The sequence below is a fragment of the Hydra vulgaris genome, chromosome 09 (assembly GCF_038396675.1).
Source record: "Hydra vulgaris chromosome 09, alternate assembly HydraT2T_AEP".
Classification (NCBI taxonomy): Eukaryota; Metazoa; Cnidaria; class Hydrozoa; order Anthoathecata; family Hydridae; genus Hydra; species Hydra vulgaris.
The window spans coordinates 11,827,193-11,849,509 of record NC_088928.1 but is presented as its reverse complement, the minus strand read 5'-3'; the positions used below and the strand labels follow the sequence as shown (position 1 = coordinate 11,849,509).

At 27.0% G+C, this 22,317-nt stretch overlaps 1 protein-coding gene and 1 long non-coding RNA gene across 2 annotated transcripts; one reads left to right on the top strand and one right to left on the bottom strand.

Moving 5' to 3' along the window:
* Nucleotides 1–3,869: 3,869 nt before the first annotated feature.
* Nucleotides 3,870–15,777, bottom strand: LOC136084564 (3-galactosyl-N-acetylglucosaminide 4-alpha-L-fucosyltransferase FUT3-like). Its single transcript, XM_065804732.1, has 2 exons — nucleotides 15,498–15,777; nucleotides 3,870–4,957 (listed from the first exon to the last, which is right to left on the bottom strand). The coding sequence occupies exons 1-2, from the start codon at nucleotides 15,658–15,660 to the stop codon at nucleotides 3,966–3,968; spliced, it is 1,155 nt and encodes a 384-aa protein (XP_065660804.1). The 5' UTR covers nucleotides 15,661–15,777; the 3' UTR covers nucleotides 3,870–3,965.
* Nucleotides 15,778–17,543: 1,766 nt separating this feature from the next.
* LOC136085016 (uncharacterized) lies at nucleotides 17,544–21,203 on the top strand. Its single transcript, XR_010641006.1, has 3 exons — nucleotides 17,544–17,780; nucleotides 17,993–18,138; nucleotides 21,093–21,203. It is a non-coding gene; the product is annotated as an uncharacterized LOC136085016 (long non-coding RNA).
* Nucleotides 21,204–22,317: the final 1,114 nt, after the last annotated feature.

Sequence of the window (22,317 nt, the reverse complement as noted above, 5' to 3'; positions counted from 1 at the left end):
ATCAGCTGAAAGAAGCCTCAGCAAGCTTAAACACATAAACAATTATTTCAGATCCACCATGAGTCAAGATTGCCTCAACAACCTAATTTCAATATAATAATCAATACTGCTTTCTTTAAAGATAAACATAGAATATAATATTTACATTTATAAAAAACGCAGTGAACTCTTTAAAGGAATTTTTAAATACAAGGTTATCTTTGAAATCGAGTGGGACAGTTTTAAAACATTACATGTAAATAAAAATAACTCAGTTTTAAAAAATTTTTAAAATAAAGAAATGTATTTTTAAAACATATTTATTCTATTTCGCAGCATACATCTTTCCATTTCCTCCTGTTTTACCTGTTCTGAACTTTACTGTTTGAAATTAATTTTTTTAGCTCAGCAACTGACTCAGTAGCGCTATCGGTTCACGGCTAGCATGGATCCTGATTATGTCAACCTAGCTGACCCAACGCATAAATGGGGTGCGTTCGCATCACGGTATCCTGTAATGTAAGTTTTGAAATCTTTTAATTTTGTCCGCGGAAAATGATTTAATTTGAATCTTCGAATTAAGTGAAATTATTAAAAACACCTGTAAAATAAGAACCGCTTTATATAATTTGATAAAAATTAGTGCAAATGTAGCATATGGTCGCACCAAACTCTGGATAAAATTTCAGCCAAATTGGTTGACTGGTTAAGAAACTATAACAGTTTTAATTTATATTTTGTTAGTATTTTGCTACTTATACCTTAAAATGCTAGCGATTATTGTGATATTTGGTCTTTATTTTCAAGGTAATCGTTATATGAGTGTTCTACTATATAATAACAACTATTTTTGTTTTAATTGTTTTATTGCTACAACTCCCATTTTTATTTTATTGACCAAAGCATTGATTTGCTATTTGAAATGTGGTTTGACTCGGCTTATGCATTGCGTGAAAATATCAGTATTTGCTTAGGTATAAACTACTGTCCACATGCATAAAAATGATTAAAAAAAACGGTTGAAAATTTTTTATAAAGATACCTAGATAAATAAAAAAAAATATATATTTTTCATCAACGTGGTCCAACGTGTATAGATGTCATGAAACAAACGAAGCTTTTAATAATTTTTTAGTAAAAACATTAAAAGTTCAAACAGTACCAATAAATAATAGAGTCTTTTATCAACATTATCCAATATTTTTTAAATCTCCAGCATTAAACCTGATTTTTTAGCATTTAATGGGATAAAACGCTCTGCCCTGAAAAGTTGTTTTGAGTTATCACATATCCCAGGAACAAGCAGTGTCCAATATATTTAGTTGATTCACAAACGATCACCCTATCACCTTTTCACATTAAAGTTAGTTAAATAAAGAATTTTTTTTATATGAAATGACATTTAAGGTGCTCCAAGAAGTGCATTCTGTTCTATCACAGAAACGTGTAAGAGCATTTAACTAGGAAATTTACGCCTCATTCCTTACCGCAGTTGCTTATCTGGCCAGAGTCTGTATCGATTGACAAGCCTGAATCGATTGATCTTTTGATTCAGAACTCGTGCCACAGCTGCTTAAATAATTTTTTTAAAGAAATGGATAAAATTAATTCGCAAGTGTTCCAATTTTTACAAAACCTTTTTCCAAAATTTTAAAAAATTAAGGCAGCAAAATTTAAGGCAGGAATTGTTATTTGGCAACAAATCAGGGAGCTTTTATTGGATACTGAATTTGTAAGAGCCTCAGTCCATTGGAATTGGAAGCAATATATCAGCTTAACGTTTATAATCTTCTACGTTTTATGTTTAAATATAAAACAAACGATTACCACTCTCTCTTTCATAAATAGTACTTATTAAAAGAAAAAAGTAAGTAATATCCACGAAAAGAAGTATTTATTTGCCTTCAATATCCGCATAATAATTTTGGTAAACGTTTTATTTCATTTCGAGGAGGCTTTTTATAGAATAAAATAGTTTAGAAATATTTTGACTTTTTAAAAGAATAAAGTTAAAACTCATTTAAAAGAAAACTTAGGAAAATTAATTAGTATATTGAAAATAAATATATATACTTTTACTGCCCGCCCCCTGAGTTTTTTAGAGGATATCTGAATATTCTATATACTTTCGTTGTTCATCAACTTACTATTTTTTTTAAAAAATATATATAACATTTCTTGTTATTATATTACCATTATATACAAATTTATATAAAAGTGAATGCAAGTGAACTAACCGTATGACTAACAGTATGAATAAATGAACTAGTATAAACAAGTGAAACAGTATGAATGTAAGTGAACTAACCTGTTTTGCTGTTTTCATAACACACCTGTTTGTACAATTTACAAAGTCGAAAATTAAGGACAGACAAAAAGAACTTTTATGATACAAGAAGTATTAATCAATCAATGAATTAGAAATTATAATAACAATAATGAACAAATAATGGCTAAAAGAAATATTGCATGGACTCTGAACTAAACTTTTAGTTTAATTTGAACTGACACTTTTAAAGAACTGGAAAAAAAAATTTAAAAATGGTAAAAATTACAATAACGCTATTCAAGGAGTTTATTAAGTAACACGAAAATACAACATAAAAAATGTTTAACAACAAAGTAGAACAACTGATTATCTAAATGCGTAAATGAATAAAAATTTTTTTTTGGTAATTTAAATAAATCAACTGATGCTTTTTCTTTATAAAATGATTTAAATTTGTTTTTGCACGTAATACTTTGTTCCGTATTATCCCCTGGATTTATAAGGTTTTAAACCCCAGTAACTTGTTATTAGTTAAATTTTCATTTACTGCTTTTGCAATTTTTTGCTTCATTTTTATTGACTTTGCGATTGGTGTATAAGTTATTAGATTTTGAAAAATATAAATTTTTCTTTGGACAGGTACTGGTCTACATAGAGACCTAGCGAAAAATAACCACGTGTAGTTACTTAAAAAGTGTATATACAAAGTGTACATTACGAAAAGGTCTAAACTTGAAATAAACGTTTCAATCTTATGCAATTGTCCAACAAGTTTTATGCTTTTACATTAAACAGCAGAGTTTTTGCACCAATTGACTGCACTAAAACGACTAAATCAAGTCATATTTTATTTCAAGTCATTAAAACTTTTTGCCTAGTTAAGCCTTTAAAAAAGCTAATTCAAATGCAATTTTTAAACGGAACAAGATGTCAACTTGATAATACTTTTTTTTTGTTCACCTGCGGTAGACTAGATGTATTTAAGACAAAAAAAAAAAAAAAAAAAAACGTCATTTATGCGGCTGTGCCAGGTTGAAGGTACCAATGGTGAAGCTAAAACCTGATGTTGTCTTATTTTAGCTTCACCATTGGAAAATCTAATGTTATAGCTTGATTAATAATGAATATTTGTATATAGTTTTTTTTTACGGTCTTAAGAGGATAGAGACGTAGTTTTATTACTATATCAATTAAATATATTTAATTATTGTACATTTTTGTGTATCTTTAGCGGCTGTAAAGATCAAAGAATTTAGGCACTTTTTTCTTTACAACTCTATCCTAACAAACATTTCTTCGTTTAAAATATTTCAAACAGAAAAGTTTAATTTAAAAAATTTATTAGTACTTAAATTAAATTAATATTTATAATTAATAAAAAAATACGTTTATTTGTTAATATGCATGCTTTAACTTGTTTGTCGCTATAAAGTTGTTTTCACGCAAAAAACGTTAAGTTGCAATTTCAAGAAAATTCCTCAAGAGCGCTATTCAGTAAAATTATGAAAAAAACTTCCCTACGTTTGTTTAAATATGGAAAAGTTTGATTAGGACTTTCAAAGCATTTTTTTTTCTTTCATATTTTTCAAACATGAAAGTACTCAAAAATGAAACCTCAATATTCTTAATTGAACCTTTTTAATAGCTCACTGTAACTTCTCATGTTTAAAAAAATTATAAAATCAAGATTTGTTTAATCATAACTAACAAATTTTTATTAGTTTTGATTGATCCAAATGTTAAACTTTTCTTGCGGTCGAGTGCATTTTTCTCTATTCATTGTCTTTAATAGAGGATTTGTTCGAAAATTAATACCATTTCTTAATTTATCACAAAGCATGCAAAAAAAACTGGAGCTATCTAACTGCCAATGTTTTTTCCACTCAAAAAATGAGTTGTATTTTGTAGAATTTGAACTAACATCTAATATGAAATCAGCCAAGGTTTTAGGAGAATCAAAACTCATAGCATCAATAAAAGAACCTGGAATTGCTAATCTTGGATCAGAATAGTTGGACCCTCCTAGAACTATAGGTATTACGTCAAAATTAAGTCCAGAACTCCAGTACTTTTCTGTGATATAACCATCGCATAATGAATTCTCTGCAGAAAAATAAAACTTAAAATCGCGTAGGTCTTCATAACAAGGTCTTCCTCGACATTTTGATGAAAAACGTTTTGGAAATCTTGCTGCGCACCCTCCTGTAACCTCTATATCAACACCATACGATATTAACTTTAATGCAAGTTTGTTTCTAGCATCACCGTTACAATTACTCACAGTCCAAGCAACCATTCTTGTTTTGTTTAAAAAACGATCCTTGCTATAGCTTTCATCAATTTGTAAGCGTTTTTTATGATATCTGTAAGGAAACGGTATATCCGTATCGACTCCATATGTTGCGGAAGCATTAAAATACTTGTCTATATCATTAACATCTGGATTATTGTATATAGACTCCAATGTAAAATAAATCCATAGCTGGTCTTTTCCTCTTAAGTTATTGAGGTATTTCAACTCTTGCATGGATGGCAAGTTGCGCGAGTGAAACATTACCACATCACTACTCTTAAATTGTTCCTTATTATTTGTTACTTGGAAGCTAGAAGTGTTGAAACCGCATTCAGATGAAGGGTAGATAGGAAACGGATCGCCAAAAAAAGTTGTGTATGTCAGTATAAGAAGTTTTCGGCTTTGAATTGATAAACCTTTAAAACAAAACAAAAAAACTTAAACAAACAAAATTAAAAAAAACTAAACATTCAAAAACATAAAATATATTAACAGTATTTACTAGAAAAGAGTAGAGCAAGATGAAGACCCCCTGTGCATTTGTTCAAGCTAAATTTAAATGAAAATTGCCGCGTAAAAGAGCTTAAGATCTCCTACTTTTGCATTTAAAATAAACTTAGCGTTCAGTAAATTATGGACCATCCCCAAATATAATTTTTAAAATATGTCAATATATATATATATATATATATATATATATATATACATATATATATATATATATATATATATATATATATATATATATATATATATATATTACACAGGCGTGTAATATATGTGCATAATATTTAATTTTGCGATGAAACATAAAAGTAACCAGAGAAAAGTTTAAAAAAAGATTCCAAGTGTATTTGCACACATCCAATAATAACTTTTAATGCAATTGTAATTACATTGGAAAGTTTAATTAAAACTTTAGTTTTTTACTTCTTTGTTGTTAGAAAAATTACACTTTCTGTGATTTAGAAAAACACTTTAAAAAAACACTTTCTGTGATTTAGAAAACTTAAGTAATATTTAGTTAACTTAATCAGCAATTGGATCATTTTGTCTAACTTGAGATTTGTTGAAAAAATATTGCTGAACTTAATAATGATCATTTGTGAGTGTGAGTAACACGAAACTCACGGCAGCCATTACACCCGAGAAAGAGTCGCTGAACTTTTTTTAATAAGTAAATGTGAACAAAAGTGCATGCAAATATCTAAGTTATGTAATCTTCAAAGTATGTAATGTTAAAACAAATATAAAGTTTTTCCAGCTGACATAAGGTGTCAGCTGGAAAAACTGTCATCGAAAAATCTTGTCATGAGATTTATAATATCAGAATACCAGACTTTTATGCAAGACTTTTTCATTTACTGAAAATGAAGTAAAAGAAAGATGAATCTTTCAAATATCAAAGTTATTCTGCGTTATCACAATAATCTCAGATGTGTGCATTTTGATTTAAAAACTTTTAAGAAACAGCATTAATGCATTATACAAAATGTCTACAACTAACTCTATGTACTATTTATTTTATGCATACATGAGTTAATCTGGACTTTTCAATCGTCAAAATGGAGTAATCTTTATCTAAACTTGAACAACAACTTTTAAAAATATAATTGCACAACAACTGCAATTTTGTTATAGTGACCTATTATAAACAGCTCAATGAATTCAATATTCTTTACATTTGAATGTTCTTCATGTAAAATATTGCTTAATCTTTTTACATTTTACTTTCACTTTTTCAAAATATTTTTGTTCAACGTAAAGGTTCTTTTAGTAGAAGTTTTTTTTCTAAAAACAATTTCACAGAGTCAGGTGTCAAGATATTAAAAAAAGGCCAATATGGAAAGGTCTTTACAGAAGTCATGTTTAACCTGTATTAGGAGATTAGTATTAATGGGAAAGCGTTTGGAATCAATTTATTTTAAAAACTGTCAATAGATAACTGTTTCTTGTTCCAATAAAATTTTGCATATTGAAAAGTGTAGAAGTCAACCGAACTTCGGCTTTTTTACAAGGTCTTTTTATTAATCAGGTTGATGCAACAACTAAAGACATGGTTTTAACTATGTAAGTGCCTTTAATGAGTTTAATTTAGTCGAGTAAGAAAAACAGAGAGAGAAGGTGGATCCTAAACTGGTCAACTTAATGCTTTTCTTGTTGGAAGTAATTATAGAAAGTTGCAATGGTGATATCGTTCTACCAAAGTACTATGGGTTGTGCAGCTCAGACAATAAACTTGCTTGACTTTAAGGATACCTAGATAGTGCCACGTTTCAATTTAAATCCGAAAACATTGTTCTGAAAGGGGCAAAAACTTATGAAATATGGAATGTCTAATGCTTAAAATAGGAGGACTGTAATGGCAAATACCATCAAGGCAGCTCTGAGGTTGGCAACACCTGGGACAACCAGTTTAAACTTCGTCTATGATGCGATAAAATACCTATTGATACATCAATTGATATTGAACTTAATACTTTTAATAAAATATAAGTGAAAAACAATTTAAAAAAAATTTATATTATCACATATGGATATCAAAAATTCAAAGTGGGAGAGGAGGACAGTACGCTTTTTCCTATGCTATTTTTCTTAAATAATTTTTATTTGGTAGCGGACTAGTTGTGCTACTAATTATAAATTTTGATAAAAAATTGGAAAAGCAGTACAGGTTTTTGTTCCTAAAAATGCAAAAGGTAGTGGTAGTGCTTTCAAATAATTGGCAGCTACACCCAGCTCTAATATACAACAAAATATACAAAAATATAAAAAAATATAATAATATATAAAAATATATAATAAAAGTCTTTTTTATACCTTCAGTCGGAAAATTGAGGTATTGGAGGAAACATTTTTTCCGCAAAATCTCTATACAATTCTAATATATTTTTCCATTTTGTTTCAAAAGTTTTGTGAAAAAAAGAAGGCTCCATCATCTGCCTGTCATCGCAATGTTATAACATGTTTTTACCTAATGTTATAACATGTTTTTAAAACTTAGTAGTTTAAAAGTTGTCAAAATGTTGTTAAATCTCACATGATTCCATAAAATTTGAAATAAAACATGAAAATATAGCTTTCATAAATTGGCATTTTTGTTGGCATTTTCCGGGGCAGAATGGCATTTTTTAGGTATTTTACATTTTTTTGGCATTTAACATGTAATAAGTTCTGGCAAATATTTGCTTATATTAGCAAAAAATAGTCACTTAAAATATTGGCGTAATATAGTTTTTCCTATACTGACATATTCTTATGCACGCGTACCTTAAGTATCCATAATAGCATTCGGGATTGTTCATAATATAGGCAACGCCAAATTTATTTTTAAAAAATGAAGAAGATCTTTGCCTCTTTTACACGGTGATTATCATTAAACTTAATAAGTTATTTTGATTTTTTATAAAACTTAAGAGTCTGCAAGAGAAAAATTCGGAGTTTCTTTGTTATTGCTCAATAATTTGTGTTGTTCAATAGTAAAATTTAGCATTACATTATTTATGGACAATTTCTTTAGTATATTTTGAAGTTATCAAGTTTGACAACTACAGCTTAAACAGAAAAGAATTTACAAAGCTTAACATGATGTAATTGTTCAACTAAATATTTTCTCATTAGTTTTAAATTGTATAAAACGCATACGTTTATTAACTTTTGACAAAAAGCATTAACATATAACCGCCTCATAGCAAGACTTGATAACAAGAAAGTTGTATTTTAATAGTTTAGACAAACGTAAAAGATAATGTGTATATTATGTTTTACGTTTACATTTATAAACTATATATATATTTTTTTATTATCATATATTTTTATTATTATTATATATATATTTTTAATTTAAATAAATAATCAATTTTAAATGAAAATTTATTAAAAAAAAGTCAAGACAGGAAAATGAGAAAAGAAATTGTTATAGTTTATTTGTTACAGTTTGTATCTCAAGAAGACGTGATTTTATTCTTATTACAGATAGTATCACAAGAAAAAGAAGTAAAAATATGTCAATATAAATAATTGAAATTAAATAGTGTGTTAACATGTTATATGTTTTCAAGTTGTATAAAAAGTCAATTATTTTTATATCATAAAACTTATATATTATGAAATAAGACTTAGTATAAGTATATAAAGCCGATGTTCATATAATTCTAAACCTTATTACAAAAGTTCTTTTATAAATAAGGAAATGAAAAATTATAAGACTTATATAAAATGTTTATTTTTAGGTACTGCTTATTCTACTTTTAATTATAATAAACAAAGAATTAATTATAATATAGCAAAGAATTAATTATAATATAGCAAAGAATTAATTATAATATAGCAAAGAATTAATTATCATATAGCAAAGAATTAATTATAATATAGCAAAGAATTAATTATAATATAGCAAAGAATTAATTATAATATAGCAAAGAATTAATTATAATATAGCAAAGAATTAATTATAATATAGCAAATAATTAATTATAATATAGCAAAGAATTAATTATAATATAGCAAAGAATTAATTATAATATAGCAAAGAATTAATTATAATATAGCAAAGAATTAATTATAATATAGCAAAGAATTAATTATAATATAGCAAAGAATTAATTATAATATAGCAAAGAATTAATTATAATATAGCAAAGAATTAATTATAATATAGCAAAGAATTAATTATAATATAGCAAAGAATTAATTATAATATAGCAAAGAATTAATTATAATATAGCAAAGAATTAATTATAATATAGCAAAGAATTAATTATAATATAGCAAAGAATTAATTATAATATAGCAAAGAATTAATTATAATATAGCAAAGAATTAATTATAATATAGCAAATAATTAATTATAATATAGCAAATAATTAATTATAATATAGCAAAGAATTAATTATAATATAGCAAATAATTAATGCATATGTTGCTTTTGTTAGTGTTATAAGAGAATATCTTTTTGAAGTTCAAATGTTTATTAAAAGCATTAAGCAAAAAACTATTTTGATATTTTTGTGTCCATCCAATCGGACGTAAAAAAGGATATTAAATAGATTGAAGCAAATAGAAACACAAGTTGTTTCAATTGATTACAATTATGCAATAAGAATGACAGTTAGTCACAAGTAAATCAATGGAATTAATTACCACTAATTACAAATAATAATTTTATTTTGCTGGAGAAAACTCTTTGATATAAAAGCAAATTTAAACCACTGATAAAAATATAGGATTGTTTTTATACCTCTGAAGTTTAATTAAATTAGGAATTTAAAATATAAAATTCAAAGCAATTATTAGAAAAGCGATTTTGTTATATTACGCATATTTTATATAGCATTCTAACTTACCGTTCCTTTGATACTATGAATGATATGATTTACCAGAGTTTAATTTGAAACTCAATTTTAAGACTTTTTATCTACATATCACTTTTTTTTCTAGTTAATTTAAACTTGAATTTATTTTAATTTGAAAAGAATTTATCAGTGCTCTAGATAATTATTAAACATTTTTATTAAGCACTATTTTACAAATTATGTGAAATCTATTATGTTGTCAAAATTATAACATTTTACTATTGTTAACCGTAACCACATTTACCCTTAAGTGCTTCTGATCACGGTTTGATCTCTCTGAAATTATTATCTCATTCTTCTTCATCATCAGAGTTTCTCTATCAACGTACCAACTGCTGCAACTTCTAAGCGTAACCATTACTTCCATATCTTTCACTAAAACAATTCTTAAAAAAACACACAACTGTTTACTATTGCTTGAAACTTTGTAAAAAGGTTTTGTTTAATGCCAAAGCTTCCTATTCTAAGGTCACAAATTCTAGTGTTCATCTCAACAATTAAACTCCACTTCTGAAGAATCTTTAACAGTGTCTATAACAAGGCCAAATCTGTTATTCCTCCTCTCTTGCGTGGTTGAGGTTTTGTTATCTAACCTAAAGATAAAGCTGAATTGTTTGTTAACAACTTTTCATCAATCTCTTGACATTCTACCTCATATAGCTAACAAACAGGTTTGATATTCGTATCACTTCAGCTTCTGATTATAAAGTGATTTCCTGCTTTGACTCTTCTACAGCTTATCTCTTGACAATATATCTTAATAGGTTGACAATATACCTTAATAGGTTGACAATATACCTCAATCTTGACAATATACTTTAATAGGTCAATAGGTTGATCCATTCAGCTTCTGATTATAAAGTGATTTCCTGCTTTGACTCTTCTACAGCTCATGGTCCGGACAACATACCTGTTATAGTCTTTCAGAAGTGTTCTCTGGAGCTGTCATTTATACTTTTAAAACTTTTTATTTTGTAATGTTAAAATATTTTAGGTGAACGTGCCTTAGTGTCTGTTAAGCTAAATTATTAAAAATAAGCAACCGCTTGTTGCATTTTCGAAAAAGCCTTAAATTTTTCAAAACATCTTATGTAATGAGAGATACTTGTTATTAGTTAATTAGTTAAGCACGCACATTTAACACACATTAACAATAAACCATATAAAAAATGTGTAAAAATTTGATACTACAACCAGTATAATACAGGTCATGGTAAGTCTGGTATCCCACATAATTTAAACACTGTTTCCAAACATTTTTACTGATTGTAAATAATCAACACATTTCAAGCAAGTATTTTAAATACTATTACGGAACCAACTAAAAACAGATATTTTTAATTTGATTTTAATTTAAAGACATTATTTAGCGGTTCATTGGAGTTTTACTTATCTTTTACATAGTGGATCATTAGTGGCAGCCGCTATAAATACCAAACCAATATCTTTCTGACATGTTTATAGTGCCTATTCATCGGCTAGCCACTTATTTCGGCTGTTACTACTGGTCCACTAAGAAACTGATGAACAAAACTACAATGGTCCGCTTAAAATGCCTATATCGGTTTACTGAAATTCTGCTATAGATATTTTGCTCAGAATATAAATAAAAATACATATTCATATTAATAAAAATAAATTTTTAAATATGTAAATATGGATTAAAGAAGTAGAATAATCAAAAATCAAAAGTTTTGATTTTTAAAAATAAAACAATTTTAATATATATATATATATATATATATATATATATATATATATATATATATATATATATATATATATATATATATATATAACGAATCTACTTGAAACGCTTGATTTTATTTAAACCGCCTTAGAGAACAGTACACCTGTTAATGTAAAAAAAAAAAAGAAAGAGGTATGAGAAAACTTGTTGTCCATAAGTGTGAAGAGACATAAATATTAAATTTAAAAAAATGACGCTAAGTGTTAAGTAGATACGAACGCTTTGATTTAGTTGTACTGTAGCCTGTTTTTATTTTAAAAATCACTGGCTGCAATTTACCAATAAAACAAAATCATGTGTTGGCATCACAACCTTTAGATGCGATGAGGAAAACATCACGAAAACTATTTAATGGAGCTGGCTAATAGAGGAATTTTAACTGAGAAAATTATCAGAGCGGTTAATACAGGTAGCCCAAACAACAAGATTAAAATACTATTTACTTTCCTCCGTTTTAAAACTGGCCATTTAGAGTTTTTTTTCTTAACAGACACTTAAGTTTCCTGTTAGTTTAACAGAGAGATGTGAATACTACTGCAGATTGTTTTCTTTCTTTAAACTTTTATATTTGTGTTTGTACATTGTGTTCAATTTTTTTTTGCACTCATTTATTCAAAATAGATATACTTTGTGGCATACTTATATACCTGTAATAAATATACTCAATCAAAACAAAAATATAATTATGCAACAAACCGTTGAAAAAATTTTATATTCTTTAAGTAAGCATTTAAGTGTGGCAATCTATATCAATAAAAACTTTGAAATACTACTGATATAGATTGCCATACTTGAATTTTTTTTCTTGAAATTTTTTCAGAATGGTTTGTTAGCAGCGTTCTAAAATCCAAAACTTTATAATATGATTTTTTCCCTTTCTCATCACAACTGTACACTTCACCTAATTTTCCACGATGATTTTTCAAGAAGCTTATTTTGGCTTTAAAACAAAATCTTTCCATATGAAGAAAAAATCTATTATTTTCTGCAATTTTTTGCAAAAAATCTAACATTTTCCGCAATTTTTTGCCGATTATACAATTGCTTTGCGTTTTTTTTGGGTTTAACTAATTGCGCTTTCATCGTGTATTATGTTTAAGATAACTTCCACTATTTCCTCGAGATTTTCACAACATTAGAATTGTCTTGTTTTATGTTCACATTTTTGAGTTTTAAGATAAAACGATTTAAATTATAAAAACTTTAGGAGACTGCGTATAAGAATTTTTTTATAACTTATGTATTCATTTTTGCGCTCCAACTGTTAGTGGAGTCAGACTTCTAAGCTGCAGGTGCTACAGATTGGAACTTTTCTATGCACACTACAGTTGTCTGAAAAACTTGATTCTCATCCAAAATTGAAAAAAAATCTGTAAATTTTTTCAATATTTTTATTTTTAAATACTTCATTATTCAAGCTATTTGAAAATATATAGTTTTCATATTTTCTCTTGAAAGGAAAGTCAATAACAGTATCAAAAAGTGATTAAAAATTGATGAACAATTTCTTTTAAAAAAATAACATTTTAAATTTATAACTATATGCATATATGTATAGATTGTTTTTTTAAACAAATGTTGTAGTATAGAGTTTAATTTGAAATAATAATAATATTTTATTATTGTATATTTGCATAAATTATTTATATTTGAAATTAGCATAAAATATGTTTTTTCCTCAATTTCAACATCTTCCTCAACTAAAATCCGCCTGCATGGACTTTACTAAACCTCAATATACATATATGCGGTAGTGGTGTAGTGGTAAGAGCGCTCGCTTTGTAAGCGAGAGGTTCGGAGTTCGACTCCCACCACGTCCCTGGAAGTACCGCGCTCAACTTAGTTTCTCCGCGCAGCGGCCTAGCTCAGCAAGGTTCGTGTTTCGGAGTTAAAGAGTTGAGAGAGGGTTTCACCACGAATAACAACTAAAAAATAAAAAAAAATAAAAAAAATGAGTAGCCTCCTCGACTGTAGTGGCCTCTCGGGCCTTGGGGAGGTGAATAATTAAAAAAAAAAAAAAAAAAAAAATATTACTTTAAAAAAAATCAGCTGCATATATAATTATTCAAACCAACTTTAAAGCTTTTAAAATATACCTATTTTATGTCATCAAAAATAATTGTCTTTATTTTTATTTCATTTTTATAAATACATGTTCAAAAACATTTTTTTTTCTTTATAAAATCGTACTTGCTACCTAAGTTATTAAAAATAATTGAAATATTTATCTTGATTTGATTTTTATAAAATATTCAATATATTTAACTAGATAAAAATACTTAAAAAAATGCATATTTGGGTAAATTTAAAATCCATGAAAAATGCAAAGTCCGCTATTAAAACAATATACTTTTAACATATATTATTGCCTAATAGTTCCTAAAAAAATCAGCAGCGTATAATTAAAATAAAGGAACTTATTTTCATTTCAAATTATACCGTATTTAAAAGAAAACCTTTAAAAAAATTCTAGGGGAGGTTGGGGAGCATGGCCCCTAGCCAACCTGTTGCCGCAGCTCATATATATATATATATATATATATTATATATATATATATATATATATATATATATATATATATATATATATATACTTGTCTATTTATGAATTAAAGTACAGTATATTTGCTTTTATATATAAATAAACACATAAATGTTGTACAATAGGGTGTTGACTTTTTGGTAGATTTTTGGTAACTCCAGTTTCCAATATAAAAAACAGATGAATTTTAATTTGTAAGTAAGTGAAAAGTCATTGGTTTTATTCAACTTTTGAAAAAGGTCACCCACCATGACCCTTGATTACACACTGGCTCCCATATATTAGTGAAATTTTCTCATTTAAAAGTAAATCAATCTGGGTCTCAAAAGACCCATAATTTTATAGTGATTTTAAAATTCATTATCTTTTCTATTGAAACATAAAAAAATAAAAAATATTGCAAACAAAATGTCATAAAAAATGATCTTTTCAATTTTTAGATAAAAGTCGTTGTTTTTCATATATAAAGTTTAAGCAATTAATTTTTATTTGCAACAATTATTATTTTTAAAATCTCTATGAAATTTTGGTTCTTTTGAGACCCAGGTTGATATACCTTTTAAGAAAAAAAAAATTCACTGATATATGGGAGCCAGTGTGTCAATTAAGGGTCACCACGGGTTACCTTTTTCCAAAAATTAAATAAAACTAATAACTTTTTAGTTACTTTCAAACCAAAATTTATCTGTTTTTTTGTATTAGAAACTGGAGATACAAAAAAGTCAACACCTTATTGTATAAATACATGTATTTAACATACATATATACTCGTAACAGTGCTTGCATTATAATCAAATGGAAATAACTTGTTTTGCATTTGATTATAATGCAACCACCATTTATCAAAAAAAAATGTTAATATAAAATATTTTATTTTATAATATTTATTTAAAATCTAAGTGTATAAATAATAAACATAAATTTATAAACTATAAGTGAGCGGTATAGCGGGGTTAGATTTTGGCGTTAACAGCTTTCCGATAACTAAATTTTCTCCTGCTGTTAACCAAACAGAGACATAAGAATACGAGTTTATTTTATGGCTGGTGATAAAGACTGCCGTTTTACTATTACCAAGCTGATAGATTATCACAGGGTTTAACGGAGAAATGTAAAAAAATGAGAAAAATCATTAACTAAATAAAAAAAAAGCAAATGAACTCACTCTTTCATTTTGCTAAAATGCTGGAAAATTGACAAGTTTGAGTCTCTTATATAGAACATACTTTTTTAATGTGTATTATTATTTTTACCTCAAATATAGAAAACAAAGTTAAAATGAATTCAACATAAAAATTAATTCTATATACCTGGTTTTTCATATGTGTTGAATGTAGTATTTAAATCTCGGTTAAAGAAATGGTAATAACGTGGTATTTTGTAACTTGTTTTAAATGATAAGTCTGGTATTAAAATCAAATACGTAATCAAAAAGCTACCAAAAATAAAAAAAAATTTCCATTGAATCTCCATATTTTCCTAGCTTTACATGTTTTACTACTCATATGTAACTTTCTGACTTGATCAGTTCAAGGTCCAAAAACATTTATTTCTTTCAATTGAATATAAAATTGACAAAAGTAGCATTAAAATGGTATTCAATTATAACAACAATAGATTTGGTTTATTAAATAAAATAACAAACATTTTTTAACAATTTGTTATAAAACGTAAACAAGATACAACATTTTTGTATTATAGAGAATGGATATTATTTTCATATAATAGAGGAAGAGAAAAAAAAACTACTTTCGTTAACAAAACAATATAATCATTTGTAATTATCTAGTTTGTAATTAACGTATGAGGCGACAACTTAATTAGAAATATTTTTTCTAATTAAGTTGTCTTTGAAAAAATGTCTCAGCTGTATAGTTTATATCCCCATTGTTATTTAAATTTAAAGACACTTGTTCTCTGGCACGTAGTTCTGTTTTTAAAATATTAATGACTGTTATAACATCCCATGCACTGTTGTTACCAAGTTGTCTGTTTATAATTAAGTTAAGTTCGTCTGGTATTTTCTGTAATATAATCAGTATAAGAAGTGGTCCATTCATTTCACTGCTAATTTTAAGGTTTTCGAGGCTTCTTACTTGTATTTCAATATTATCTAATAAACATTTAATCTGTCTATTTTATTTAAACTGTGGACTCTTTCTAAGGATAAAAGTTTTCTCATGTGGGAAGATATTATGTCTTGTTTATTGTCATATGTAATTAAGAATGTCTAAGGATATATTGTAGTTTTTGTTACATAGACTAAGATCTGGTATTGATGATAAAGCTGGACCTCTTAGTAAATTCCTAAGATATATTGTCTTCTGGATTCCCAACAGATCATTGTTTGCATTAATGACACAATCAAAGTTTTCCTTAAAGGACGTCCATTTTTCAGGTTCAAAATTGTCCCATTTTAGGACAGGTAATTTTACTGTCTTCTTTTTGATGTTGCTAAGGGTGCTAACTCATTCTCTAACTCATTCTCGACCTCAATTAGTAATCCAACTTTACTATATTTTTTGTTAAATGTTTCTTTTAAATCACATAAGTTATGAAACTGGTTTTCTTCGTCAGTGTGTTCAATCATCTCTAACGATTTTTCAAATAATTTGTGTAAAAGTTTAATGTTAACGGTTCTAATTCTACGTTTAGCTTGGAAACATGACATTTTGTGAAAAATAAAACTTACAGATTTTGCAAAACAGCAACTATCCTAAATACCTCCTAATTAGGTAATTTTTATTAAAAGTGACAAATATTAAGTACTTTGACTTGAATCTTAATGGTTGTTAACATAGATTTGGTTTATTAAATAAAATAAAAAACATTTTTGAATGATTTATTATAAAACGTAAACGAGATACAACATTTCTGTATTATAGAGTATTAATGGTTGTTAACTTAATAAATGTTCAATATAATGACAAGCTAATAATCCTCACTTAATAATTCCTAAGTATTTTAATTTTAACAACAAGAATATAGAAAATAAAATGTAAAACTTAACTCTTTTGTTCTTTAATCCTTTAATCTGCTTAAATCTCTTGCATCAACGACTTATTTCTAGGACGATATCGATTGTTCGTGGTAGATTATTCCAGCTTTCTATTATTCCAATTACGATTATTCCTTACGATTATTCCAATTTCTTGCGCTAAACACAAAACGAGGATGCGTTTTAAAATTATAGCCGTTAGAAATGTTCCAAAAATAGTTGTTTTAACATTTCTAACGAACGGTAACGAACGGAACATTTCTTTTGAACGGTAGTTGGACGTCAGAGCGAAAAGTTTAAAAGCTAAAGAACGTTAGAGCGATAAGTTTTGGAGCAAAAGAACGTTAAAGCGAAAAGTTTAATAGCGAAAACCGGGTAATCGAGTATCGTAATAAGTTCAACAACAACAACAACAATGTTGTTATTGAGATAATTTTTTGTTATTTTATTATTATTTCAATGTTATATTATAGATTATTTGGCGTTTGGATTTTATTTTTTTTAAATAGTTTATATTTTTTATTTAGTTATAGTTTAGAATTATTTATTTATTTGGTATTCTAGCTGAGAGTAATAGTTACAGTGCGACAAAAAGGTATAAAATCTTCCATAAAAATTATTTTAGCACTACAAGTTATCTGATAAAAAATAAACTTGCATAATTTCTTATAGATTTTATTTCATTTTAATTTCTTTTTTGATATTTATACTTTACATTTCAAGCAAAAGATTGTTTCTTTGTTTAAATCAAAGTTATTCATAAAATTAAAAAGATACAAATTAATAATGTGCTTTTATTTTGATTAGGTATGGTTAGTTAGACTGTTTACCCTTGATACTTTTAGAAATGATAGGATACTTAAACCTCAAGAATTGATGTTTAAATTTTGAGTCATAAACTAAAAGCCAGTGCAAATATCAGCACAACATATTTAAAATAGAGACATATAAAGGTTTGTTTTTAATATAAATTATTATCTAGTAGATAATGATATCTACAAATATTACTATTTATGTAAATTAAGGCAAACTTTTATCAGTTTATGTTTATCAAGTTGATCACTTATATGCTTATGATCTCTTATAAGAAATAATGTTCTTTTTGTAAAATTATTTTTAAACTAATGTATGCACTGACTATTTTAGTCCTAAAGTTAATATTTTCTCTTGCTATTTGATATATTTGTGATATATTTGATATATTTGTGTTTGGTTACATATTGTTCTTTCCTGATTTTTTACAAATATATTGTAGATGTATGTTTTTGAAGTTCTATGTTTTTTTTTAAGGGTAGTTTTTGAACAAATATTGATTTAGTGTTTTTTAAAATTAGCTTTATACAAAAAATAAATAGAACATAAAAAAAAAAAAATTGTTTACAATAAACAACCCTTAAAATTTAAATGCCTAATTGGTGGCCTACAAAAAATGTGGATATTTTTTTTCAGTGAGCAAATCCAAGTTTTGCTGTTATTGTAAAATCCAGACCCAATTTATTTAAAATAAGCCTCCATTGTGAATGATCAACTAAAAGTGAATGCAATAGATAAACTTTATTAAAATGTAAAAAATCTTATTTATGTTTTTTAGTCAAAAATAGATTTTTTTGAACAGCTTTATGGATTCATAGTTTTTGATTTTTTTAAAAGCTTGTTAAATAAGTACAGATCAGAAATTGACCTTTTAGATTTAAAACCCTGCACAGGGTTGCCACTATAATTTTAAAAGTTTTCCCTAAATTTTCTCTGCTAAACTCATTTGGAACTGTTGTCTGGCTGACTTAACATTAATGATAACATGACTGATAACATTAATGCATTTGTGATATTTATAGTGTCAGCTTGAACTTTTTGAGAATTCATATGAACTCTTATAATGCGATGCGAAACTATCGAGTCTGACTGAATATTTTCGTTTAGATTTGATTTGTTTATGTTGAAACCCCTTTCTACAAAAGCTTGACCATGACTTACAGTTAAAATTATTTTGATAATAGAAGAAAGTTCCTTATGTTTGGCTATATCCAGTTCATGAAAAAAGATCTAAACAAGTATCTAAACAAGTGTTTTTTTAATCAAAATTAAGAAATTTTTCTATATTTATTTTCATGTCATTTATTAAAAGTATAGAATACTGAAGCATAAATTTATCACTTGTGTTGCAGATATAATCTTTAAACTAACAAAATAATGTAACAAACTTTTTAGTTTATTTTGATTAAACTCGATTGATGATGCTTTGAGTTCGATTAGTTCAAAACAATTTGCATTTGCTATGATTGCAGAGTCTAGTGGAATGCGTTTCAACAGATTTTCCATGGTTTTTGTGAGAAATAAAACACATTCATTTCTAAAGTGTTTTACTTCATAAAGAGTGATTTTATCTTTTTCTAAAAGTTCTTTTATTGAAACTTCAGCAGCCTATAATAACATCTTTCATGTGTAGCAAATAATCTTTTTTATAGAGATCTGACTTTTTTAAATCACTACCTTTTTTGAAACTTAGAATTACTGATGGTTTAATGAATAAAGTTAAAGTATATGTTATCGATTCCCTAAGATCATTGTACATGTATGGAATCATTGGTTGATTGGTCTGATAGAGCGTCAAGTAGGTTTTGAACAAGCTGGCAATATAACTGAAAAATTGTAAGTTTGAAACAGTTAAAAGTCAGTAAACCCTTTTTGAACATTAAAAAACTTTTTGAGGAAGGCTGTTTGGACTTTGATAATTTTTACCAAAATCGAATTAATTTTACAATGTTGTCCTATATTTCAGTTAAACGATCTGAAACAACTTGGTCTTCAACCCATCTAGTTGAACAGAAACTTAATGGATAGTGATTTGACCCAGTGACACTGCTATAGTCATCTCTTCTAGCAGGAGTATCATGCAATATTTGATATGCTCCCTTAAGAATATTTTTTAAATTCCATGACTCAGAACCGACCTTAAATGCTCTGTGTATTGAATGCAAACTACAACTCCCAATGTCAAATAAAGCATTTAACTCACACTCATTTTGGTATATAGAAAGTTCTTGAAAAAACTTCCAATTTGTATAAGGCCCATCCATAGATACTTGGATTATTTTTGATATGTCCAGACATTCTATTTCTTTATTAAAACCTTTTAGTATATGCGCTGCAGAAGAGTGTCCAAGAAAAACTGAATTCAAATCGCACATTAACCTGGTTTTCTAGAGTATTCCAAAATCTAACAATAATATCCATTTGACAATTTTGTATAACTTTGTTTAAACTTTCATCAAATGAGACAACATAACATGGTGAACTTTTGATGGCTTTAAGAAGTAACGATTTAAAACATGGTGCTAACCCAAAATTAATCATACACCCATTTTTTATTCTTTCTAATATTAGTTCTTTTGCAACTTTACTATCTGGAAACATACTAGTAAATAATTGACTCATATTAGCAGAAGCATTGTTAGACAATCCATACATAACAGTTGCAAGAGCCCATTTAATTTCAGATCTTGTTTCTTCATTAGAAGCAACATCAAGTTCTTTGACCTACTGCCAAGGTTGGTGTAATAGTAGAATTTTTTACAACAGGTTTGAAAAAGTGACTTCTGGATTTGCTGAAACGATAATTTGGTGCTTCTTAGCTGCATTATGATTCTTAACTGCCTGAACTCCCATATTTGACAAGTTAAGGGTTTTGCAGCAACCGCTAGATCTAGAAAATTTATTATCATTAGTCTTTACAAGCCATTCTTTATACTCTGGGTGAGTAAGCCAATCATTTGAAAAAAATGTTTGATCCATTTTATTTATTATTGTAACTCTAAAAAAATGCATTCTTCTTACAACCATATTATATATTTATAGATAAAATGATTATAAAATTGAATATAATACATTTTTATACTATTTTATTTAGGGTCCATTCATAAAGGACATCGCGCAAAGGAAAAGGAAGGGGGTTATCAGAAAAGGATGTCACTTTCTAGATTTTTTATTTCAATGTTTTTATGAAGTTATTTTGAGATGATATTTTTTCTTTTATTTTTCAAAAGTGTGGCAACAGTCTCAAACATCATTGTGAGATTAAACCAAACCAAATTTAAAATAAATTGTACAATCTTACAAAAAATTACTAATAATATACATTAGGAATTTTAACTAGTTTAAACTATTGTAAATAATTTGATAAATAACTATTTTACAGAAATGGGAAAAAAACTTTCCCTGATTTAAAAAAAAAAAATTCCCTGAGTTTTCCAGGTTTTCCCTGGGATTCATGCTATTTCCAGGTTGAGTGGCAACCCTGCCTGCAGATGGCACATTTTCAAGAAAAGACATTCAAAGGGGGTGGACCTATGAAATTCTAATGTTCAAGTGAAGAAACTTCCAGAAACGCTGCAAGCCTTAAACTAGTCAAAAGTAAAATAACCTAACACTACTTCTTGTAAAATGAATTCTAAAAAAATTTTGAAACAAAAGTATTGCTGAAATTTTTAGGTTTAAGGAACAAACCAAATCAAAACAACATCATAAAACAAAAATAGCCAAATAAAATAAATGATGCTATTACTTATATTTGTAGAGAAATCGATTATAAGCCCCTGGAGATGCTTTTAATCGATTTCTCTAAGTTAGAGAAAGAGATTTAGAGTCTAACTCTATAAAAATACCTACTCTTCTGTCTCCTTATTCTTGTCCTAGAATATATGACCTTTGAAAATTAGCAATTTTAATATAAATAGTCAATTACGTTTTCCTTTAACCCATTTCTATAAAAATTAACCCATTTATATAAAAATAATAACGTTACCAATGTTACCAAAAAATTTTTCTCGATTAACCCATTCCATTCGCTTTTTACTTTTTCGCTTTTAAAATTTTCGCTCTTAAAAGTTTCGCTTTAACGACACCGGACCGTTGCTATAAACATTTGAACATTTCTAACGACTATAATTTAAAAACGCATCCTCGTTTTGAGGTTAGCGCAAGAATTGGAATAATTCACTAAGCTGGAATAATCTACCACAGGGCTCCATTATTTAGTTACTCATAAACTAAACTATTTTTATATGTATATTTATCTTCAGTTACAATAGTTTACAAGACGGTGCAATAATGCTTCGTTATAAGAAGAAGCGCGC